Source organism: Trachemys scripta, chromosome 3 (assembly GCF_013100865.1).
Source record: "Trachemys scripta elegans isolate TJP31775 chromosome 3, CAS_Tse_1.0, whole genome shotgun sequence".
NCBI lineage: Eukaryota > Metazoa > Chordata > Testudines > Emydidae > Trachemys > Trachemys scripta.
In genome coordinates, this window is record NC_048300.1 from 69,329,836 (window position 1) to 69,356,257 (window position 26,422).

Genomic DNA, 26,422 nt, shown 5'->3' on the forward strand with positions numbered 1-26,422 from the left:
AAGTCAGTCTCCTTACAGAAGCCTTAAATATTTTGCATGGGCACTATTACCTTTATCAACCAAACTTGCGATCTCATTTAAAAAAAAGATATCAAGTTGGTTTAACAAGATCTATTTTCCATAAAGCCAAGTTGACTTGCATTAATTATATTGCCCCCCTTTAATTCTTCTCAAGTCCCATATCGTTATCTTGCCTGGGATCAATGCCAGATTGACAGACCTATAAGTAGCCAGGTCATCCCATTTACCCTTTTTAAAAGTTGACACAACATTAGCTTTCTTCCAGTCTTCTGGAACTTCCCCAGTGCTCGAAGGCTCTTTGAAAATCAACATTAACAGTCCAGTAAAACTCCACAGCCACCTCTTTTGAAACTCTTGGATGCAAGTTATCTGGATTTGCTGACTTTAAAATGTCTGATTTTAGTAGCTTCTATTTAACATCCTCCATAGATACTAGTGGAAACAGCCTCTATGCTGTTTTTCCTCAAATACAGAACAGAAATATTTATTGACTGTGTCTTCCTTTTCTGCATATTACTGATGATTCTACCATTTCCATCTAATAACATTGGTCTACAATTTTTGAGAAGTTGTCTGCTTCAGAGATAAAATGTGCTATTTATTATGTATTTTGATGTGCTGAATTCAAATATGAAAATTAAAACAACTGTTTCTAAGATATTTAAGTTTTTACATTTTATGTCTATGTATATTGTGTAGATAGTAGAGTTTTAATCATAAATTGTAAACTTAGGTCTTTTCATGTGTTTATGGTTGCTTTACATGATAATATTTCACAACGTATGTGTAAATTAAATTATGTTTTAAAGAGATCATTTATCTTTTAACATGAAAAACAGTTTGGGAACATTACAGGTATGCTTTTAACCTCAAGTGACTGAGTTGTAATTTTTTTAACTTGATTTCAGCTGTTGGGGCCCTCACTAAGTTATCTGATTAATGATATAAAACGTGAAGCCATGCAGTATGCTTGTCTTCCGTGCATAGCCTCACAGTCATTACACCTTTAGTTCATGTGCTGTTTGGGGGGTAGGGAGAAGGCAGTGATGTGACTTTTTTTTTTTTTTTTTGCTTTAATATTCAAAGATTCTTAAAGCAGAAGCAACTTCAGCTTCATGAACCTATATAATTGTGGATCAGTGATTTCTCTTATAACTGCAATTTAATTTACAAAGTTGATGATGTAAACAGCACTTCTTTCCTCAGTGCGGACTGGATTAATGAACGGGAATATTTCAAGTTTTAAGAGAGATGGGTTCAAACTACGAAGTCTGTTCTAGCTCTAGATTGCTAAATCATAACAAATAAAAGATAAATGTATTTGATCTTTTAAAATAATGCAAATGTTGTTTGTTAAATGTCTCTTCCTCCTATCAAAGCTCTCAAAATGGCAAAATACAATAACTAATCACAGATAATCTAAAATACAATAATAATGAACAACATTACCAAAGGAGCAGGACTAGGAAAAAACAAGAGTATGTCTGTTATAGCTACTGGATTCTAATCCTAGCTGGGCTACTGTCTTGGGTGATATTCGAAAAGTCTCCTAAACACTCTGAGCTTCATTTTCCCCCGAAGGTAGTATGGGGAAAATATTTCTCTATTGTGCCCCATCTCCAAGGGTGCAGAAACTTACTTAATGTTTACAAGGAACTTTGCAATCATCAGCTAAACACTGTAAGTGTAAAGTGCCATTACTAAATTCCTATTCATATGGTAGAGAACTGTTTTGTATTGGAACAATTTTCATTGAAGGGTAAATAAAAGATAAGCTTATATGTTTATTAATCTCATTTTGACATGGCATTCACTCAATACCTCCCTTTCATTACTTTGTTTGTCTTTTGGGCTATCATTATAAGTGTGAGATATAAAGGCCTTTGAGGAAAGCATTCTAAATATATTTGCAATTAATCTCAGTGAGTCGTACAGAAGTGCTGCTTTAACTTTGTGTATGAAACGTGACTGCAGTAGCACCAGCTATGCTTGCAACATTTGATTTGTTTAGTAGAGTGCAATTATCTGAGTTTCCTTCTTTATAATATTGGCAAACTATTAGTGGGTTTTCTGTGTATAGGTATTAAGCAAAGTGAATTTGTTCTCTGGACAAAATTAAAAAAAGTTCATGGCTTACATGCTTATGACAAAGCTAAATTGAAGTGTTGCAGATCTGTGAAGTGTGTTTTAACCTGTTTTTTGCCTTGAAACATATGACATATTCAAATTCTTCTGTTTGGAGGTATTGCTAACTGTGTTTTCTGAAGATTCCTTTTCAGGTAGAATCTATTTTATAGCAAGCTTAGGGTGAGTCCTCCTCTGTATCATTCTCCCACCCTCCTCTTTGATTTTTGGTTGCCAAATGATCATCATTATGGGTAGTGTGAGTTTTAAAGTGATGCAAGAATTTTCTTTGGAGTCTATTTGCTGTCATTGAAAAAGGTTTCCTCTACTAACGTAAAATGTACTTAGTGCTTGTTTTATTTTTAAAACTTAAGTACATCTTACTGCTCATCATCTCCACTCTCTTTACCCTGTATCTCCTATTCTTTGTTTTCATTTTGTTTGTGGGAACTCGTTTCCATTGGCAATATGTAGCTAGATTGGCTCCACTTCCAGGTGTCAGTGGTTAAAAGCTCTGTTCCATGTTTGAACATTTCCGTGTCTAATGGCATTCAAGAAAGTGCAATGCCACAAATTCTATGTTCGTACTCTTTTCCTTTCTTTTTTGTCAATGATCTGCCCCACTCCTCCCTTTTTAGCATCCAACATTTTGCAGCTTTGTTTTCACTTATGCCTTAGAAGTGATATGTTACTTGTTGAATCTTACTGAATTTCATATTGATTTGTGGTTCCTTCTTCCTGGGATAAATACTTAGTAGTTTTTACAATGGTATGACATACATAGTAGTATTTATTTTATTTCATGTATATGTAGGCATTTGAAACTCTTCTGAGCAACAAAAAGCCTTTTTATTTATTTATTTTTGGAAAAAATAGAGTATACCTTTTTTGGTTTCAATATTACTCACACCGAATAGGTGTTCTCCCCCTTCATCCCCAATATTGGTTTTTAACACAACCACTTTTAACTTCCTAGTTGCTCAGATACTCAAATATTACTAACTAAAGATTCTAGCATGACAGCTTCTTCCTTATTATTTTTGAACACCGTGTATGTGAGAAAACAATCTAATATGAAATTGTTCTTCTGGGATGTGACAGGAAGCTGTGGAACTTTGTTACACACCAGCTTTACAACTTCAGTATGACATGGTCTCTGTATGATACAAAGAGCTAATGGAAGGGTTTTAAAGAAAGTGTACATACTTAGTTGGAGCAGATGGCAATTTCCTTTCACATGCTCTGTCCATTAAATGGATTTCATGCACATCCCCAAGGTTCGTGTCTGTGTTATGCACAAAGAAAGCCGTGTGCATAACATATCATGAGCAACTTTTGACCTTTATATTCTTTTATCTTTAATATTTGAGACTCTCTGTTCTAACCCATTCTGATTTGAATGATTTGGTATCCGTGAGAACAAGACGCTTTCTTTACAATAAAGGTGCTTCTGCTCTTTATATGAAAACTTTTCAGAGTGTTTCAGACAAACAAGTTTTCACTGAGACAAGGTTATTTTTAAACCTTCAAAAATTTGTTTCTGGTAACAATATATGAATTCTTCAGCTAAAACACTTCAAAAATCAAAGGTCTGTCAACTGATGAGGTATCATAGGGCCCAATGTGTGCAGCCATGGTGGGTTTTTTAACTGATTAGAAATCTTGAAATTTCACTCTCCATCAATACATTGAGAGCGTCTGTTGGGTGCTGTATGAATTTAATTTAAATTTTGCCTGCTTGACATCTCTAGTGGCCTTATCAATCAGTCCAGGCACACTTTCATTTTATGTTGAGTTCTGAATGTACTTATTTAGGCATTGAACCTTAGGTCGATTTGAGAGCTTTGGTGCATTACAATTTTGAATGGGTTTTTGAACAGATACACAAGAATTACAGAAGGTGTCAGCAATTTTCTGTCACTATTTCTTTTTAAGCCAGAGAACTCGAAGTTTCATGTCTACTGTCACGCTGTCTGGAGTGAATCACCACTGAGAGTGCCTGTCTCAGGGCAGACTGTCAGAAAACAAGGCAGACACCCCAAACTGGTGGTATATTCTATAATTAGATTTCACCAAGCCAGTAACAAATGTGAACTCCTGGATCAGTATACCAGTCTTACCATAGAGTCGCAGACAGTTCCCTTAGACTCTCCAGCCTATCTTGCCACCCAGAAAAACTGAACTTTGTGATAAAAGGTTACTCATACCTAAAATCACCCCATAGTAGGTTGCTACGAGTCCCAAAGGACCAGTCACTTACCCCGATCCAAAGATAATACTGGTAGCCAATTCTATAGTAAACTAACTAAAGATTTATTAGGTAAGAAAAAAGAATGAGTTATTGAAAGGTTAAAGCAGGTAAAATATAATAGGCAAATCACAGTTTCATTCATTGTTTCATGGATTAATTGCTTTGAAAATTAGGCCTAAGGCCTTACACTGGCATTGAAAGCTGACTCAGTCAGTGAAGGACTTGAGCATGGGTCTGATGTGTCCACAGTGGCCCAAGTCATTGATAAGGTAGGCAGCCTCCTTCTATGCTAGGTCGAGCCTGTGCATCACAATAAATACAATTTATGCATGGGAGCAATAGTGCGCTACATTTTAAAATAATTACTATGTAGTCATTCTAGTTTGGGTGTCAGAAACATAAGAGCCCAAATGAGCCCAACTTCTATTGATTTCAGAGGAGAAAATGAGGGTTATTAGTACCGGGCTAGATTGGCCTATATGGCTTGGTCATAATTCAACAAAGTTCTTAAGCATGTATTTAACTTGATATATGTGAGAAACCCCATGCATGTCAATAGGATACTCAAGTGTTTAAAGATAAGTGTGCTTTGCTTCAGTACTTTCCTTTTTACTGAAGCCAATATCAATAAAAAATGTTAGCAAAGACAGTTTAGTAACAAGTAAACTACTATAAGCCTCCATCATTTTCCATTTAGTCCTGTGTGTGCGTGTGTGTGTGTGTGAGAATATATTTGATGTGGCTGGCACCCAATATATCTTAGTTTGTTGTAGTGTTAAAACAGTTGTAATCAATGCATACTGAATTTCTTATAAAAGTTCAGATTTGCTTCTGTGAGGGAGGATTGCGTTAGCTCAAAGGAAATTAAATGCCCTCAAGAGGCTGAGATAACATTGTAAAACATAAGGCCAATTCTTTCTCTCCTTGGAATGTAGTTTTGCCTTAAAGAATCTTCTTAACAGCCCAAAGTTGCATCTGAAATGCATATTTGTACAAATCATTATCACTTAATACTTCTAATTAGAAATCATACAGTGTTGCACATTCAGTGAATGTATTTTTATATTGGGAGCCTCATTTGACTATAGTCTGTTACAACACGGATATGGTGGTCATCACTTGAGGGAAATTGAACCAGAATGGACTTTTATTGTTAGGTAGATTCTGATAATGATGGCATCATAATTGATAGGATTTTTCCCTCTTCTTTTTAAATTTATTTAATGCTTTGCAGCAATCTCAAACAGATTTAGGGGCCAAAAAAGCTGCTTCTGTAGCTGCTGAACACAAAAGTCTCATGCTTCTCAGGCTCTGCAGAGGCAGCTCCTTATTCCAAAGGAGAACTTGAAGAAGGCAGTCCAAAACTGATCACTGCCATTCCTTTCTTAGGTAGAGTGTGTTGTCAGATCCTCAGCTAGTATAAAACAGCATAATCTCATTGAGGTAATCAATTAACAGTTTTTAAACCAGCTGAGAACCTGCTATGAGAGACCTTTAGAATATGCCAAGCTTGAGCATTATATATGGTGCCTAGACATTATGGTCACCTTTTAAGTGTGAAAGATTGGATGAATGGATAGAGCTGCTAGGTATGTGGGTATGACAATGGGAAACTGACTGAATTTGACTGTAGAAAAAGTTAAAAGTATGGAGTGAATGGGCAGAAGTTAAAGGGAATACAAACAATATATAAAATAATAATGCATATAATATAGATAAAGGCTGAGAGTTGGTGTGACTGGAGTCCCAGGGGAGCCAAGTGATATCACTCAATTAGGGTGAACTGCAAAGAATGGGGAAGACAATCCCTAAAGCTGGTGGATATTCCAATACTTAGATTTACCAAACCAGCACAAAACAGCTTCTGTAATACCTTACTGGTCACCCAGAAGCCAACAGCACAGTTCCCTTAAAGTAACCCAGCCTTAGGCCTCCACCCAGACATCCAAGTCCAATATGGTGAAGATTATTGAAAATCATATTCATCATATACAAAATTCTACCAATCCCAAAGGATCAGACACATTAACTCCCAGGTTAATTTAATATTTCAAATATTACCCAAATACATGCTCACAGCCAATTCTTATTAACTAAACTAAAATTTCTAAAAAAACAAGAGGGTATTGGTTAAAAGATCTGTATACGTACAGACATGAGTACAGTTCTTGAGATTAAATTCATAGCAGAGATGGTGAGCTTTGTAGTTACAAAGAGTTCTTTCAGAAGTAGTTCATAGGTTATAGTCCAATGTTTATATTCAGGGTGGTCCAGTCAGGACTGGAGATCTCAACCTTTTGATTTAAGCTTCCCCTGCATGAAGCATTAACCAGGTCTGAGATAAAAAGGATCAGGACCCAAGGGTCTTTTATGCAGGTTTGTTTCCCCCCCACCTTTGCTGCTCCAGCCGGCCGGTTTGTTCTCCCCCTTCCCCCTTCGCCGCTCTGGCCAGGGGCAGATTTGTTTCCCGGCCTCCCTCACCCACCCTTTCACCACTCCGGCTGGTTTGTTGTCCCCCACCCCCTCCGGCTGGGGGCAGGTTTGTTTCCCGCCTCCCCCTTTGCTGCTCCGGCCGGCGGGTTTTTTCTTCTCCCCCCCCCCCCCCCTTTCGCCGCTCTGGCCGGCTAGGCGTTTTTTGCTTTGGGCGGCAAAAAAGCCAGAGCCGGCCCTGCCGGCAATTAACTACATAAATTGACATATGGCAATTTATCCATTAGGTGATCTATCACAAACTTTTAGAGACATACAGACAACATTATTTCACCCAAGATTCATGTAAATGTTAATATGCCCTTTTTGTCTCTGAATCAATAGCTATAGTGACAGACAGGAGCTGTCTGTTTACATGACTAGCATTTAACAAAATATGAGTACACACGCAAAACTTTATCACCTCTAATTTCTAACCAGATAGATTTGCATTTCAAAGTTCTAGCCTCTCTACCATGGAATGGCTCTAATTATCATTTGCATACTTTTCTAACATGTCTCTCAAAGTTGACTCTGGGTCATTTAGCCTGCAAGCTACTCAACCCTTTTTGGCCATGTGTCACACTGTTTAAGATTTGTTGTAATTATAGAACAGTGGTAGCAACAATGGTTTGCATGGTCATACTTTAATCAGATAACATCACAGTTGGCCAGCAATAGAATGGGGGCTAATAGATTTAAGTAAAGTATATATTTAGGTCTTTCTCTGCATTGAGCTCAGACTGTAAACTAGGTTCATAGATTATAAAGCCACAGAAGACTATCTAGGCTGACCTCCTGCTTAACAAAGGCCGTAGAATTTCATTCAGTTATCCCTGTATTGAACTCAATAACTTGTTTCACTAAAACAGATCTTCCAGGAAGGCATCCAGTCTTGATTTGAAAACCACAAGAGATGGGAAATCCGAAGAAGGGTTAAAATGAAAGCAGCTTCATGGCTTAAAGATAACATTGTCCTATTCCTCCCACAATCCAAAAATGCTGAGGAAGAGGCACCAGGAAGAGGCTCTAAATATGAAGCCCCAGACCCCAGTGCTAAGTTTCAGCAGGAAGATCTGTATTTAACACCAGAAATCTGAAGATTTCTGGCTGCATTCACTGAAGATCTAATTAGAAGACCAGCTGAAGCAATCCGTTCAGTTTCATACATTTTTATCTGTGGATCACAGGCTTCAGGCACAAAATACAGAGAACAGACAAGCAAATGACTTCTGGGAGGAGGGAAGGGGAGAAATGAAGAGAGAGGGAGAAGGAGGTAGAAAATTCAAAGACTGAGATTATAAATATACAGAGGGCTGCAATACAAACAGCTTGTGGTGGTGTCCAATTGATGGTAATTATATAGCTTCCTTTTTACTTTTACTTTGAGTCCATATACAGTTTAAATTCAGTCTCCACTGTTCCCAAATTCATTTCAAGTAAATTCATGATAATAAATAAATAAAAGTAAATAAAATGATTAAAAATGTGAAAAAATATTTCCCTCATGCAAGAAATGATCAAGTTATTATACAGTTTGTAGTTCATTTAGTAGCTTCTTATATATTGGAGGATTTAGATGTAATTAGTTTGGGATGAAATATTGTGGTATATAACATCATAGTTTTGATTTTATTTTTCCTTAATACTGTATATTGTGGTTAATTACTAAACTGTCTATATTCATATTTAGGGACCTGATCTTGCAAAAAATATTCACACCTTTTTACTGATTTTCAGAAATCTCTGCAGTTCCCATTACTTAGCTGGAAAGCTCCTTGGGACAGGGACCATCTTTTTGCGTTGTGTTTGTACAGCACTTAGCACAAAGGGGACCTGGTCCTTGACTACGGATCGCAGTCACCATAATACAGATAGATAAATAAATAAAAAACTTAGCAGATAAATCACTTTAAATGTGTTTTATTTGGTCAAAAATGACATGAAGAATAAGAAAGTAGAAATCTAGGGCCCAATCCTGCAACACTTACTACTGAGCATAGTGCTAACTCCCATGAGTAATCTCTGCAGTTCAATAGAAATAAAAACCATTAGCTATGTTTCATTTCTTCATTGTCTGATGTGATATCAGTAACAAGATGCCTAGGTGAAAAATGTTTAATGTCATGTCTGTGGACTTTAATCATAAATGAACTCCGATGTCATAGTAACCCTCAAGTACATCAGAACTGGATGTTCTCCAAGATTGAGAGAGGATTTCAGACAAACTGAACTACACACAATTCTTCAGATAATTTCAAATGGAATGAAGACTGGAATACCAATAAAGCTCACCTTTCATAATCATATACTTATTACAAATAAATAGCCAAATTTTTGAGACTAGTTTAAAAAAAAAAAAAAAAAAACTTTGCAGGGACACACCCATGGTCTGGGAGCACTGTCAGTATCCAAGGCCTGATTCTGATCTCATTAACATGTAAATTAGGAGTATCTGCATTGTTTAGTCCATGATGTAAGTGAGATCAGAATCAGGCCTTCAGGCGTTCTTGCCATACAATTATGTCAAAGATCAATGAACAGCCCTGAGACTGGGCCAGACCTCACTGGGAATTAATAAGCATGAGTCATATGGCTAAGCTCAGATTTTTATTAATGAGGTCTAGTTCTGTTCTTTGCCAGGTTTTAAATATGGCTGCATTGATTACTGTATTTTTGCTCCATAACGGGAGTTTGAATCCTGGCTCTGGCACGGACTCCCTCTGCAACTTTGGAAAAGTCACTTAAATTTTCTGTTCACTTTTTCCCATCTCTATAAAATTACCTACATGCCTCACAAAGATGTTGTAAAGATTAATCCAATCAAGTATATAAAGAGCATCAAACATGGAAAAAGTGGGCATATCCCACTTTTGGTGTTGTCATCTCCTACTAGTGACATTGTGATCATGAAAGGGTTCATTTTAGCTGAAAGGTTAGACTTATTCTGTTTTACTTTGTTTTTAATATGCTGTTATTGCAGGATTGATTATGCCATCATGTCTGATCTTCCCTTCACCTATGAGAACTTTAAATTAGATTTCTTGCTAAACAATATGCTACAATTCGAACAAAAGATATGGGCTTGATGAATTAATTATTAGGTGTTTCTATGGCCTGTACTATGCAAGAGGTCAGACTAGATGATCATAAAGGTCTCTTCTCACCTTGTCATCTGAGTCTTAAAATTCCACCCAGCCTATTGAAAAATAAATTCAGCACATAATCTAAATCTTTCTAGTGGGAAGAAAAAGACCTGTAGTGAAAACAGAAATATTAGATGGTGGTTTAGGGCTTCCAAACATTAAATATTCATTTCAAATAGGAATGGTTCTATTTCCAATCCAGTTCTGCATAGTTGCCTTAATGAAGTAGGTAATTAACCTAGTATTAATGCTAAAGGTACATGAATGGATCATAATTTTACCAGAATTAACCCATCATTCTTCGTGTCATGGTCTGAGGTGCAGTTCAGACCAGTGAGAGGTTGTCACTGCCTGCTCTGTCACTCTGGGTGCCTTAAATGCTCTGCTACTGTAGTGTCCAGGCCTGGACGCTTCCAGTCAACAGACAAGCATGCACTGAGTGTCTGTGTGTTAAGCAGCTCTGACTCACGATTCTAATTCCAGCAGCTTGCTTGTTACACCCCAGCCACACTCTGGTTACACCTGGCAAGATGACAGAAACATCTGCCAGTCCCAAGTTTTCCCAAAACCATGTGCTCTGCAATATCTAGTCCTCTCCTGAACCATTCAAAGCGATTCATGTTCGCTTGTTCCTTTAACGATACAGTACCTAGCACCTTGCCATATTGACTGGGGTTAACATTCACTTTAAATCAAACACAGCACTGGGTTGATTTAGATAAAAGGTAAAACAAGTTTATTAGTAGGATTTTATGTGTATTCAGATATAAAGAATAAAGTTAGAACTGGTTACAAGCAATTACAAGTGGAAAAACAATTTCTAGAGACTACGACTTAACAAAACTGGTTAAGTGGTTTTATTAAATGTCTTTTTTTGTCTCCTCTTAGGGTTGCTCTTGTGGAAAACATTCCTGAAGGTATAAACTATTCAGACAGTGCACCATCCCACTTGTCTCTTTTCCAAGGCTGGATGAATTTGCTTAATATGGCTGAAAAGTCTGTTGACATAGTATCTTCCCAATGGGACCTCCATCACAGTCATCCATCTGCATACCAGGTATGCTTTAGTCTAAACTGTCAGCCCTCTGTTCAGAATCTAGTTTTGTATCTTGCTGCGCATGTTCTTTCTTTGTTGAGCCATGGAGCTGTGTCTTAACAGAGCTGTTTGGCTGAATATTGGGGAGGGGGGGAAGAGGGGAATATCTCCTAATTAAGTGGTCTATTATAGCAGAGCAGCAGAGTGGGAACTCTGCTATAGTTAAGGTTAAAACCAGCTTTATGTGTAAAGCTCAAACATTCTGTGTTCTAAAATCCATAAGGTTGATTGGATTGCCTGGAAATTTAGTGTGCTTCATGGGAGTTCAGGGAAGGGATAGGGATCCAAATGTGAGGCCATTTGACCAAGAGATTCCCAAGGTACAGCTCCCTGAAATCCTCCCAGCTTTGCTTAAAGTTGACTTGTTCTGGCAACATTTACTGCAGACAGATGATAAAGGTCAAACCAGGGTTCACATCATTGCACGTAGATCTCCATCCCTCACAGGTTACCCCCATGAGAGTGTATGGCACTCACCAGCTTTTTGAGAGAAATCAGATTAAAAAAATGTTATTTGAAAGAGAGTTTGTTTTTGCAGTTAGGCACATGATAAGCAGTTCTAAGACTCATGCACAGAGAGAGGCTAACTATCTGGAAAACTACCTCTCCATCCCTGGACATGTGTGGCTCTGAGGGAATTTAATGGTCATTAAATCTGGTTCAAAACCAGCCCAGGTCGGGGTGGGAACCAATAGGCATATAACTCCAATCTGCCCCTTTCAAAAGGGAATTTGTATTTTGAGGAAATGTAATCTGAGTATAGCATAATATTCACAATGTGCTGAAATTATTTTGTGAAAAGAAAATAAATAACACAAACAAAAGCTCAATGTGAAGAGAGGGTGGCTGGGGTGGAAAAGCAGGCAGGAATAGGGGAAAGAGGTTGGGGGATCAGGTAATGGAGATGGGGGGGAATGGAAGGGGATACTGGGGTGAGTAACAGGGGACTGAGGGAGAATAGGGACAGGTGTGCTGCTCAGCCCAACATTTTCCGCTCTGTGTGTGCCAGGATCTGAGGGGGCAGGGATTACCCATCTCTGCTATGCCTTATGGGAGTGTAGGTAGGGTTAATTATACAAATATAGGGTTATTTGAACAAGGGGTTCCTGAGACACCCCCCAGAAAAAAAATCTTATCAAGTTCACAGAGTCTAGCAACTTTGAAATCCACATGGGCAGAAATCTGAGAATGAACTATAAACATTTTGGAAAAATCTGGCACTGTCAAGATGTTGTGTGATGTGGCTTTTTAAAGAAATCTGAGTACGGCAGAATATTCAGAAGGTGCTGAAATTATTAGCTTTTCAAAAATAAATTACATGTGTGAATGTTCACTGGGGAGGGGAGGTGTGATTTGGTGGGAATGGGGGAGAGGGGTTTGGGTCTGTAGTAAGGGATGGGGGTATTATAGAGAGGGGATGAATGGAATGGGTGGGAGAGGAGTTGAGGGTCTCAGGTAAGGGGAAGGGATAGGGATTAGGGGAGTGGAAGGGGCGAGGATGGGAGGGATTGGAGAATGTGAGTGATAGCAAAGGAAGTTTGGTGGTTAGGGAGGGTTATAGCCAATAGTAAAAGATACCAGGTATATTTAGGATATAGAGGTGAAATATAAGTATTAATTAATGTTGTAATTCAGGACTTGTAGGCCTCAGGCCTGTAAGATATTTAGCTTAGCCAATCAAGGTCTCAGGCCTAAAGATAGGTGACTCATTGGTTAGTTACTCATGTCAGCCTATGTTATGAGATGAAGCAATCAAAGGAATAGTTGTGCTAAGTGCTGATATTTAGGAAATATATATTGCAATGTACCAGCTAAAGTCTGATAGAGTATTTTGGGGATTTTTGCAAACATAGGGTGTCAGCAATGTGCTAACCAAGCTGTTACGGTGACTGAGTGACATAAATGTTAATAAGTTAGTCTATAAAAGTGGCCACGCCAAACTTAGTGGGCTGTGGAAGTATAAATAAGGAAAAGGAGTTGAAACCTTCATAAATATGTACAAACCCTAGTGGGTGTCAGCATAACACATTATAAAATCTGTATCTGGGCCTGTGTGCCTTCAGAGACACCAGGATGACACCCTCTGGTGAGGAGGAGGAGGAGGCAGATGATGAGTGACACTCCAGGGTTTCCCAGCAGGAGAGATGAGTGATGGCAGTCACAAGGCTAACCGCTTTGCACTGTCTCTCTATCTGCTGCTGTACTTCAATGTTGTGGGATTGTTTATTTGCTTAGTGTATTTGTTAATAAAGGAACTTGTGATCAATTGCAATTGTTTCTTGTGTGCTCCTCATGTCTCTCAATCTAATGATACTGATGATCATTCCTGATTCTGTAGCCACTCAGGAGACTGAACCCTTATTGACCACTGCAGTCTAAGAGATTAATCAATACACAAATCCATCAGTTAAGTTACAGATTTGGCACAACAGATGGGACCAGAAAGAGCACATAGAGAAGAAGGCCACTGTGTAGTGAGACAGAGACAGGTCAAGACCATCCTTGGTGCTAGCCTGGGAATAATATCCTTGTCATAGTCTGACTCTGAGCAGGGCAAACCGCCACGGCTGTGTAATTAACCTGGAATGGCACTTCCACTTCTCAGTTCCTGTTTTTATTCTTGTGCAGTTCTATCTCTTTTTCTTTTGTCATTGTGAAATTATGAGCCCATAAAGAAAATGGTAATAAAAAGAAAAATAAGAGAAATTAAAGATAAGAAATAAGAGAATGGGTATGAGTGCCCTCTTGTTTCTCAAGAAGAAACCCAGGTTAGAATTTCTCAAGAAAGGAGTTTGGGGGGGGAGACGTCTTGTGTGGGAAAAGCAAAATGACTAATCATTACAATTTACAATTTTGCAAGAAGATAATTATTTTTGTTTTAAATGTACAGATGTTAGTGGGTAGATATTGTGGTATATGAATAGTGGTACCAGATATTAACTGAATAAGCGGTAGTGTTGGGACCCCACAGTTATTTACAGACCAGAGGATCCCTGAAATATAAGACTTCTCTGGACTGTGCCCTGACAGAAGATTAAGGGAAACTCTGTGGGACACCTCGGTGGATATATGTTACCAGCCCATTGTGATCTGAAGGATTTCTGGCCACTAGTAGCTGAAGGGGAAGAAAGCACCACAAGTGCTTCCTGGCAGCGAATAGAGGAGAGAGGAAATGACAAGGAATTGGTTAATGGGGAGAATGCAGCGGGTCGTATTGAAGGGTGAACTGTCAGGTTGGAGGGAGGTTACTAGTGGAGTGCCTCAAGGTTCAGTTTTGGGACCCATTTTATTTAATCTATTTATAACTGACCTCGGAACCGATTGCAGGAGTGGGCTGATAAAGTTTGCGGATGATACGAAGGTGGGAGGCGTTGCAAATTCGGAGGAGGATAGGGATATTCTGCAGGGAGACTTGAGCTTGTGAATTGGAGTATCAGAAATAGGATGAAATTTAATAGTGAAAAGTGTAAGATGATGCATTTGGGGATGACTAATAACAATTTTAGTTACAAGTTGGGGATGCATTGGTTAGAAGTAACGGAAGAGGAGAAGGACCTAGGGGTCCTTGTAGACCGCAGGATGACTATGAGTCGACAATGTGACATGGCGGTGAAAAAAGCCAATGCGGTCTTGGGATGCATTAGGCGAGGTATATCTAGTAGGGATAAGGAGGTCCTGCTTCCGTTGTATAAGGCGCTGGTGAGACCTCATTTGGAGTACTGTGTGCAGTTCTGGTCTCCCATGTTTAAAAAAGATGAACTCAAACTGGAACGGGTGCAGAGAAGGGCGACTAGGATGATCAGAGGAATGGAAAACCTGTCGTATGAAAGGAGACTAGAGGAGCTTGGGTTGTTTAGTCTGACAAAACGAAGGCTGAGGGGGGATATGATTGCTATCTTTAAATATATCAGAGGAATAAATACAAGGGAGGGGGAGGAATTATTCCAGCTTAGTACTAATGTGGACACGAGAACGAATGGATATAAACTGGCCGTGGGGAAGTTCAGGCTTGAAATTAGATGAAGGTTTCTGACCGTCAGAGGGGTGAAATATTGGAACGGCCTTCCAAGGGAAACGGTGGGGGCGACGGACCTGTCTGGTTTTAAGATTAAGTTAGATAAGTTTATGGAGGGAATGGTTTAGTGGTAAAACATAGTAGCCAAGGAATACCAAGCAATGGTAGGTAAATAGTATAATGGCTAACAGGGGTCAGGCTAGAGACTCTTGCCTACATGCTCGGGGTCTTACTGATCGCCATATTTGGGGTCGGGAAGGAATTTTCCTCCAGGGTAGATTGGCTGAGCCTCTGGAGGTTTTTCGCCTTCCTCCGCAGCATGGGGCAGGGATCACTAGCAGGAGGGTCTCTGCCGATTGAAGTCACTAAAACACAGGATTGGGGACTTCAACAGCAGAGTCCAGGGAAGGGGTAGGGACGGTTTTGTGGCCTACAGCATGCAGGGGGTCAGACCAGATGATCATAATGGTCCCTTTTGACCTTAAAGTCTATGAGTCTATGAGACAGACAGTCCCTTTAGTGAATTGTGGAGGATTTTAATGGATTTTGTATAAAAATAACCAGTTGAATAAGAGCGCAAATAAGGATACGAAAGGAATACCATCCTAAGGGTATCTAAAAGCCCTGGAAGTGGGCTCAATTAATTATAACTTTATTTGGCTTCACTCCTTTAAGGTGTCAGTAATATTTAGTAGGGACATCCTTGCAGGACAAGGTGGAATCCCAAAAAGCTGATTGTAAGAAGCTTAAAAATCAAGTAAAGGAATGGTCAAGTGAGTGGGAGTCTCAAAAGACCAAAAGAGGTAATCTCCATTTATAAGAAAATAATGGAAGCTTAGTTAATCACAGGTCTTAGAGGCCTTGTAACTATGTATTTTATAACCCGGTGGGGGGACTGCCAGCTGTAACAAAGGTAGAAATAGTTATGCAAAGTATATGGATGAAATAATTACCTTTTAAAAGATTCCATTAAGTATCTATCCATTCATCTTAATAATTTATCAAGTAATTATAACATTAAAGATATTAAGTTTGTGCTCTTAATTTGTAATTCCCGGTTAATCTTCATTTACAAAATAAACAAACTTACAGAAACCAATTAAAAGTCATTAAAAGTCTTTGGCCCAGCAATCAATATGTTGCTGAACACTAAAGGGGAAGTACCTTCCCTAGCAGTTTTGTCTGTATGTAAAAAAAGAGAAACTGACAAACCAAATTGCTTTTAACATAAATTTGGCTTAAAATTAAATTGGTTGCCTATAAAGTCATGTTAATTTTTTTTAATTGTTTTAAATTTAGATAATGTATTTTAAAACAAAGCTAATTACCACTATTTGCCTTTGTTTAGGGGTATTAATGTAGTATTTTAGTAATATAGCAATGATTTATAAAGTTCACCATCTTTTCAAGCAAGGCTATGGCTGATGCAGATGTAAAAGGTAACTTAGGCTATGTCTATACCAGCAATTTTGTCGGTATAAGAAACACACCCCAGAGTGCCATAAGTTACCCTGATAGAAGCACCAGTGCTGTTAGCTCTGTCAGCGGGAAATGACATAGCTACTGCCGCTCATTGGAGGTGGTTTAATTATGCTGACGGGAGAGCTCTCTCCCATTGGCATAGAGTGGCTACCTGTGAGCTGATACAGCGGCATAGCTGCATCGGTACAGCTGTGCCACTGTTAGGTCTCTAGTGTGGGGGGGCCTTTTTAGGAGGAGAGTAGACTAGGTGGACCTTGGGGCATGGCTGGAGAAGACTAGAGGAAGCAGAGTCAAGTGTGCCAGCTGGAGGTGGTTAGTTGGAGTGATGAGCCTAGTTCAGTGTACAACTCTGGTTTCATAACCAAGGTAGCATGTAACCCTACAGTAATCTGCTGCCTGTGATATGTGAATGCAGCGGGCTATAGAGCAGGAGAGAGCAAGGAGCAGCTTCTTACATGTTAATGGGTTCTACGGTGGCGAAGTTTGGCTTAATGAGATGGGAAAGGGAAGAGGAGCTGGAAATGTTGGTGGGGGCTACATGTTGTAGGGAGTGGTGAAGAAGGGGGTGGAGAAGGAGTGAGACACACCAGTTTTCTCTCTTGCTCGCTTTAAATTACTGTAACCACCATGTAATGAAACTGACATAAACCATGGATGAGATTTCTGACACTAAACATTTCAAAGCACCACCATTATTCCCTTTCCACTATAACAAAATGTACAGGAGTGGGGAGGAACACTTAGGAATCACATAGCAAGTGTGTGACCAAGTGGACAGACCGGGACTATTCCTAGCTCTGTTTTTGGCATTCTGGTTGACCTTGCCCAAGTCATTTCCTCACTCTGGGCCTCAATTTCCCATCTGTAAAATGGGGATAATGATATAAAATTATTTGACACTTACTAATGAAAAGTACTGTATCAAAGCTAGGTATTTTGATTATTACCTGGCAATCAGATAAAGGAACAAGTAGTTAGATTATTTTTGCAGTCAAAATAGGTGGACAGGATTTACACAAAAATAGAGGCCATAATCTCATCTCAGAAATTACGGGGGTACATTTTCATTCTCTGGTTCTATGATATCAAAATCTTTCAAAATAACAAGAGTTCCTTTCTAATGGAGAAAGGGACAAAAATGCTTTCCCCATTATGCTACATCATCAAACACTGAGCATATAAGAACATGTCTCTCGGATAGACTACTAGGATATATGTTTAAATGGACTCACCCTGATGAACTAAGATATTTCAGACCCTAATAAGTAGAGTGCACATCTTCTAGTGCTTACTTTACACTATTTGAGTCTTGGGGGAAATAGGTTGTTCAGTAAAATTACACGGAATCAGCTGAAAAATGAATGAGGGGAAACTATTTCAGTTGTAAGGAATCCACTATATTACACTGTCACAAACTGTTTTCTTTCTAGTCCTGTTCACACTACGTAGTCAAAATTCCATTTACTGCATAACAGATAACCACCAGTATTCTAAACAAACAAAATATGGTACTTTGGATGGCCAGTATTTTCAGTCATGAACTGGATTCTCCTTCTTCTCAAACAGGAAGTTTATAACCCTCAATAGGACTGTGTATAATTACATTCTTTCCTAAAAACATATAGAAACACATGATGCCCTAAAATGTGCATTTATATATTGATTTAAATGAGTGAAAAACTGAGGTGGGAAGCCAAAGGCACAATTTACCACCACCCCCACTCATCCTTTACGAATACATCTAAATATTGGAATATAATAAACTCAGTACATGTCAAAACAGCGAGACATTCCACAATGTAATTATTTACATTTATTTTCTAAGATATTTGAAACCCAGGCACAGTCATTCAAGCAGATGAATTTGAAGAGAAAATGTCTTAGATGTTCACAGTTATTGGTATGTGCATGAATTAAAAAAAAAAAAAACATTTTCATCTGAAAAAATTCAACGTCATTTACTTCTGAACCAGCAGAGCCTAACAAATCCCAAACAGAGAACAAAAATAGCAAACTTAAAAATTGGGAGTTGAGCATCAAATTAATTCACTGTGATGCATTCAGATGTAAAGCAAAAATTACAGCTATGGTTGTCATTAGCAGAGTAGGTAAGGTGAGGGACTGGAGGCATTCAGGTTTGTTCCCTCTCCCTCAATGCAAAGTTTAAATAAGCAAAAGTAAATGTATTTTTCATAATGTTCAGCTCTATTTATTCATTTCTGCCTGCTGACAGGTTTATAACAGTGAGTGATTACTTCTACTAAAGACTGCAAAAAATGTCTGCAACTTTCTCAGGGCAAGTCTACATTACAGCGCTACATCAACAAAGCTTACTCCTGGGGGAATTCTGCACCACTGCACGTGCACATAATTAATGAGTCGTGCATATTTTTTGCACAGAAAAAAAGCTTCTGCTGAAAAGTTGTTGCAGTTCTGCATTTTGCCCACCAGAGGGCGCTATGATGATAGAACACAGCAGCTGCTCCCAGCCAGCAAGGGAAGAGAGAGACCCTGTAGTGCCTTCTTCACAGCGCTTGTCAGGCCAAGTCAGGAGATGGGGCAGTGGGGAGACAGATAGTGTCGGGTGCTGGGGGGTCAGACAGGGGGTCATAAGGGCTAGTGGGGGAAGACAGACTGGGGCAGAGGCTGAATGGGAGTGGAGGCACAGGGCCACAGTGGAGAGGGAGGTGCAGGGCCACATAGTGATGTGGGAGGGGGTGCAGAGCTACATAGGGACGGGGCGTGGCTGGGTCAGGGCACAGAGACACATAGGAACACGGGGAGGGGGTGAAAGGACACATAGGGACAGGAGAGTGGCTGGGGCACAGAGTCACATGGGGACGGGAAGGGGGAGAGGGTGCAAGGACACATGGATGGGGAGAGTGGGTGTCTGAGTGGGGTTGGAGGGACACATGTACCTGACTGAATGGGAGAGGCTAGCAGTCAGCCAGCATCTCCATGGTGGAAGCTCCCTAACAGTCATCCCCCTCAAAAAAACAACAACTCTGTTCCATACTTTTCCTACCCATATTTAACCGCCCTCCAAGTGCACACCCAGACTCCTTCCAAGCAATTATTTCCCTCTTCCTCAGCTCCTCCATTACCCCTGACTCCCCCCAACCTTTGCACTACTGCTGGGGACTGCAGGAAATATGGTTCTGTATTGTAGTTTAAATGAATTATTACTCAGAGTACTGTATTAATATTCCTAGTAAGGAATCTATTTGTCAAAAAACATTTTCTGAATCTTTCTTGTCTGTATTGTTACAGACATACTTGCTGACAGTTTTTTAAAATAAATGACCAAAAATAATTGAAACTGATATGATTATATTGTGTTGTTTTGACAAATAAAATATGCAGAATTTTGCAAAATTTGAAAATATTGTTCACAGAATTTTTAATTTTTTGGTGCAGAATTCCCCCAGGAGTAGAAGCTATACCAATGCAGCTGGGCAGTTGTAGCACGTCTGTTGAGAGTGCTCTCCTGTTGGCATAATTACTCCACCTTGGCAAGAAACATAAGCTATGTCAGTGGGAGAATGTCTCCCACAGACATAGCACTGGTGTGGACAGCGCAAAACTTGCATCTCTTGGAGGGGTGTTTTTTTCACACCTCTGAGTGACGTAAGTTAGATTGACTCTACCAGTAGCATAGACCTGCTCTCAGTTGAACAGCAAAGTGAACAGAACGGTCAATAGATCTTTTATCAACCCAATTTTTTCATCCGAAAGGGCTAGTAACTGCAGACTAGCTGATAAATGTATGCTGAAGCAATCTTCAGAGATGGATTCCAGGCATGATGACAGTATTCTCCACCCGAAACATGCACCGAAGTTATTGTAGGAAAGGAGAATAAATGAGAGTTTAGCTAAATAACAGTGCTGCATTTTCTTGTTTTGGAAAATCAAAGTTCCTAGTCAAGTGGGAGAGCAATCACAGAAGTCTGAAATTTTTGACAATTGCAATCTAATAATTCACAAAAGTAAAAGCAAGGTGTCCTCAAGTCTTTGCACGTTTGGGTAAACTGAAACTTGCCCAAAACTAGGCAATGAGGAAGAATGAGGACAAAGCAACTAGATCAGAAACTGCCATGTACATATGATGCTTCATATGTCGTCTTGGATTTTTATTGATGCTTCATTGTATGGGTATTTGTTTTATCAGAAACCAAGGGAGGATGGGCCTTCTCCATGAAGGCCCTTATGCTTTGGAACTCACTCACGCCCTCCTCTGAAGTAGCCCAAATGTTTTGCTCTTCAGAGCATGCTGCTATGCAAACCTTTCTACAGGGACTTCTGGAGTTTGCTGTCGGATGTCTTTTATTTTGATGTTTGAATTACCACATATGTCTCTGATAGGCACCTTTTTTGGTTTGTTCTTTATAAATCTAAATAAATATATTCCTACTGATGCCTCAGGTTACAGCGTGCTGCACTCTGAGGTCTAAGAGTATAATGCTGATAGAACAGGGCTGTTCAGCTGTAAAATATGATTCTACAATGTTTAGTGCTGATACAGACTTCTACAGTGTAGAAATTCAAGTGAACAAGCATCTTATGATGAAATGTTGTGTATATTTTTCTTCCGTTTATTCCACCTCACCTTTTCTTTCACCCTCTCAGCAGAAAGCTACATGTTCCTGGGGAGGGGAATGGGCTTGCATTGGTGGTTTTGCATAGTCAGCCTGCATGTGCTCTCAAAATTGAAGTAGATATCCTGGGAGCAGGCAAAAGGTCCTGCTTCCAAAACCTACAGAACAATAGTTCCTTCCCTGGCCATCTTAGTTATGAGACACAATGGGACTAGAGAGAGGAAACTTTCAGGGGTAGCTTCCAGCACATTTTCAGTGGGGAATGGGGCAAATTTTAGGATCATGCCACTTCCCTTACTCCCAGAATTCCTTCCTTCTCTTTCACTTTTCCTTGCTCCATGGACTAATCATGTCATCAAAAAGGGCTTGCTCATAAATTGGGGACCATTGTTCTAGACTACAGCTATCAGGGTAGATGTAACTTTAGTGACACTAGTGACCATATAAAGCCTATGTTCACAAGAAATCTGCACCCTTGATATTGAGTTTACACACTAGAAACCTGGGCAAATGACACTGTAAAATTCCAGCAAGTAAGCATATTATTCAGTGTGAGTTTAAGTTAGCAGCATCCATTGTTGCATGGTGTTTAACTGGCTCTGTGTTGCCACAACTTTCCCTGTATGGGTGCTTGTTTTAATACTAACTAGGAGAAGGCTGGAAAGGTGGGAAAGCTGTGCTTTTTGCAACTATCCTCAAGTGAAAGAAGTGGCCAGCCCCACATTTATCAAGCTGATGTGCAAGTCCCAGGACAGGATTAATTTGGTGCGCAAACTCCTCCACTCCACCTCACATTTCATGCCTAAGCTATTTGTCTAGGCGGGTACCGCAGCCTTCAGCGGTGATTTTCCTTGGTACCTTCAACATCCATGCCACATACAGGGAGGTGTCAGGTGGCTTCTTTTCTGACACATTATTTATTTATTTATTTATATGTCTGAAGATAGGCAGGAGAAGGTGACATCCCAGGTTCTAGACACTCCTGAAAATTATTTATTCATAACAGATAAACAAAAATGTTGGCAACCACCACCATGTACCAGCAATAACCAGCTAAACCTACCAGCAAAGATTAAAGAGTACTCCACCCTCTCCAAAATACACACACCTCGATGTAATGATTACAACATGCAGGGGAAGAAACACAAACACTGATGGATTTAAAAGAAGAAGGTGGCAATTTCATTAACTTTTAACTTCAAGGGGTAGGCTAGGTCACTCCACTTCCCCAAAGACCAGGCTTTTATTTGGGTCCAGTGCGGTGTTAAATGGCCTTCAAATAACCAATACTTGGGGTTGGCCCTCTTCAGTCCAACCCTTAGGATACAGCCAACCTCTAAATGCTCTTATCCCCCCTCCTGTGAGAAGGGAATAAGGGTACACATGAGGGGTGGCTCAGTCTGCAACAGGGTGAGGTCTCCTCTTATTCCTTCAAGCTAACAGGGTCCACTAGTCCTGTTCTAGGTCTCATGTTTACCCATTTGAGCTTCTCGTCCGCACTGGACACTGGCTGCAAGTTGTGACAAAATTACAAACTTGCTCACAAATGTATAACTTTAAAATCCTGGCCTTACTCTTTTTATTAACCTAAAACTGGGCCTCCAGGGTGCTTCAAAGAGGGCAGAAAATCCCACCCGACACCTTGTTGGTCTTGCCCTGGAGAAAAAATTCCTTTCTGATCCTGAAAACATCGATGGGTCATTCAGGCACACAGCTTCTTGGACACACAAGTCAAACTATACCTCCAGTATAGTGCAGGGTAGCAACCCCAGCAGAATGGCTAGTGCATGCCCTCAGGTCTTCACATCAAGCAAGGGTAGGGGCAGGAGAGACGTTCTTCTCCACCCTGCTCCCTTTCCCACCCAGGCAGCATTCTGGGACAGGCCACAGAGTAGCCAAGCTTGCCTCTCCCCTACTTCTTACTCTCGGGGGTTGTCTTTCCTCTGCTCATCTGATCAACTGCCCAGCCCCTGGCCCCCATTGACAGGCTGTGGGAGACATTTCTGAGCTCCAGCTGAAGATAGAATCTTAGAAGATTAGGGTTGGAAGAGACCTCAGGAGGTCATTTAGTCCACCCTCCTGCTCAAGGCAGGATCAACACCAACTAAATCATCCCAGCCAGGGCTTTGTCAAGCCGGGCCTTAAAAACCTCTAAGGAAGGAGATTCTACCACCTCCCTAGGTAACCCATTCCAGTGCTTCACCACCCTCTGGATGAAATAGTGTCTCATAATATCCAACTTAAACCTCCCCCACTGCAACTTGAGATCATTGCTCCTTGTTCTGTCTTCTGCCACCACGGAGAACAGCATAGCTCCATTCTCTTTGGAACCCCCCTTCAGGTAGTTGAAGGCTGCTATCAAATCCCCCCTCACTCTTCTCTTCTGCAGACTAAACGATCCCAGTTCCCTCAGCCTCTCCTCGTAAGTCATGTGCCCCAGCTCCCTGATAATTTTCGTTTCCCTCCGCTGGACTCCCTCCAATTTGTCCACATCCCATCTGTAGTGGGGGGCCCAAAACTGGACGCAATAGTCCAGATGTGGCCTCACCAGGGCCGAATATAGGGGAATAATCACTTCCCTCGATCTGCTGGCAGTGGTCCTACTAATGCAGCCCAATATGCCGTTAGCCTTCTTGGCAACAAGAGCACACTGCTGACTCACATCCAGCTTCTCATCCACTGTAATCCCCAGGTCCTTTTCTGTAGAACTGCTGCTTAACCAGTCGGTCCCCAGTGTGTAGCGGTGCATGGGATTCTTCCATCCTAAGTGCAGGACTCTGCACTTGTCCTTGTTGAACCTCATCAGATTTCTTTTGGCCCAATCCTCCAATTTGTATAGGTCACTCTGGAGCCTATCCCTATCCTCCAGCGTATCTACCTCTCCCCCCAGTTTAGTGTCATCTGCAAACTTGCTGAGGGTGCAATCCATCCCATCATCCAGATCACTAATGAAGATGTTGAACAAAACCGGCCCCAGGACCCACCCCTGGGGTACTCTGCTCGATACCGGCTGCCAACTAGACATCGAGCCATTGATCACTACCGATTGAGCCCGACAATCTAGCCAGCTTTCTAGCCACCTTATAGACCATTCATCCAATCCACACTTTTTTAACTTGCTGGCAAGAATACTGTGGGAGACTATATCAAAAGCTTTGCTAAAGTCAAGATATATCACGGCCACTGCTTTCCCCATATCCACAGAGCCAGTTATCTCATCATAGAAGGCAATCAGGTTGGTCAGGCATGACTTTCCTTTGGTGAATCCATGTTGACTGTTCCTGATCACCTTCCTCTCTTCCAAGTGCTTCAAAATGATTTCCTTGAGGACCTGCTCCATGATTTTTCCAGGGACTGAGGTGAGGCTGACCGGTCTGTAGTTCCCAGATTCTCCTTCTTCCCTTTTTTTAAAGGTGGGCACTATATTTGCCTTTTTCCAGTCATCCGGGACTTCCCCGGATCGCCATGAGTTTTCAAAGATAATGGCCAATGGCTCTGCAATCACACCAGCCAAGAAGTGATGCTCACATCTTTGTCTTAGAAGGCTGGAAGATTGGAAGAGTGTGTCCGCTTTACAAGAAGCGTTGGTTGCTGAATTTAGGACGTTTTTTTTCCTATTCGCTGCTGCCAGTGTGTTATGATTTTTTTTTATTATGCTTGATAGCTGTAAATGTACACAGAGGGTTGGCCATTAGATAAGTATTAACAATACTAACACAGTAAATGAATAAAAATAGCATAAATTAGACTTTCTGCTTTTTCAGAGAGATAAAATTGTAAAGCATTGTCAAAACTTTAGGTACCCAAGTTATTGAAGGGAGAAATAATTCAGTTTCCTGTACTGCTGTAATAAATGTAGTTCTCTGTTCTTGCACTTCCCCTGTTTTATTTTGAATGAGACATGCATGCTTATAAAGATATCAGCAGCAAGGGAAATCAGCTAGTCTAAAATCAGGTCATCTGGTGAGAATGAAGAAATTGGCTTCATTTCTTGACTTTTATTTTTTTAATTCAGTGATGCTTTTAATGCACCCATTTCCTGGGGCATCTATAGCTGGGATTGACATTGTGGATCATTGGTAATTTAGATCCAAAACTGTCCAGAGAATGACAGTTTGTTCATGTGAAACATACTTTGTTGTATCATACTTTGCCTTTTTCAGAAGGTTGTTTCAATGGGTTGTGCAAAATGCAAGAGAATATAGCCAGCTTCCTAAGAGGCATGTTTCATAAAGGTTATATAATAGCATGCTGCAATTTCATGGTACTTGGTCTGGTACTTGATTTCTTTTCAAATTTCATAAGCTGACTATGTAAGAAATGATACTGGAGACTGTCGTGTAGTCACACAGCAGTCTGATATTGTCTCACAAATCCCTGAGTTACAGCATGAGGACTCTTATTTGACTGAAACATTTCAAGGCCGCTGACAGCAGTGACAAAACTCTTCAGATCGTCTCCCTGGTCCTTTTGCAGAGAACAATAACAGTAAAATTACAAATAAACATATCAAGAAATATTACCAGCTGGGTCCGAAATATTAAATGGAAAGAAAGCAGGATAGTTTAACCAATACAGTGCATCATTTAAGAGACTTAATCCTGCGTTGTATTAGGAAATATTTGTAAAATTTCCCCTAGTTACTAGTACTAGATGTAAGAGGCTTTAAATACAAAGAGTTCAGTGTTTTTCATAGTTGTTTTGAGAGTCTAAATTCAGCATTGTGTGGGACTGAGCACCTGCCAAGAGCATAGACCATGCAGTGACAAATAGGAAAAAGGCAAATCTTTTCATTTGTATATCTCCAACAATTCTCAGCACTCTTACTCATAGTGAACACATATTACCACTCTCTCTAGCCACTACATGGCCTTCATTAGCATCATGACCTTGGCTGTTTTATTAAATGTTTTTGGTTTTTATTTAACATTTTCTATATTGAGATTTTCAATGTTTTTACAATTTAAGAATACAAACAACATATTTCGACAAAGAAAACTGTTTTTTCTAGGGTTATATCATTGGGTGTCTGTTGATAGTAAAAATATTGCTCAGGATTTTCAGAGTAGATGCCTGCTTTTGCTATGCACCGGCAGCCATCAGTCAGAAGTGCAGTCTTAAACATCTTTGAGCCCCTAAGGGCTAAGGGACTGATCCACTCCCCACTGAAGACAGCAGAAAGACTCCCACTCATTTCAGTGGGAGTTGGATCATGCCTTTAGT

At 40.1% G+C, this 26,422-nt stretch overlaps 1 protein-coding gene across 4 annotated transcripts in view; it reads left to right on the forward strand.

The window, feature by feature from the left end:
- Nucleotides 1-26,422, forward strand: part of PLD5 (phospholipase D family member 5) — a 255,241-nt gene that overhangs the window by 131,442 nt on the left and 97,377 nt on the right. For all 4 annotated transcript variants that reach the window (XM_034765027.1, XM_034765021.1, XM_034765022.1 and 1 more), the window contains one exon: nucleotides 10,900-11,068. In XM_034765027.1, coding sequence (XP_034620918.1) covers nucleotides 10,900-11,068 — 169 coding nt within the window. The remainder of the gene's footprint in view (nucleotides 1-10,899; nucleotides 11,069-26,422) is intronic.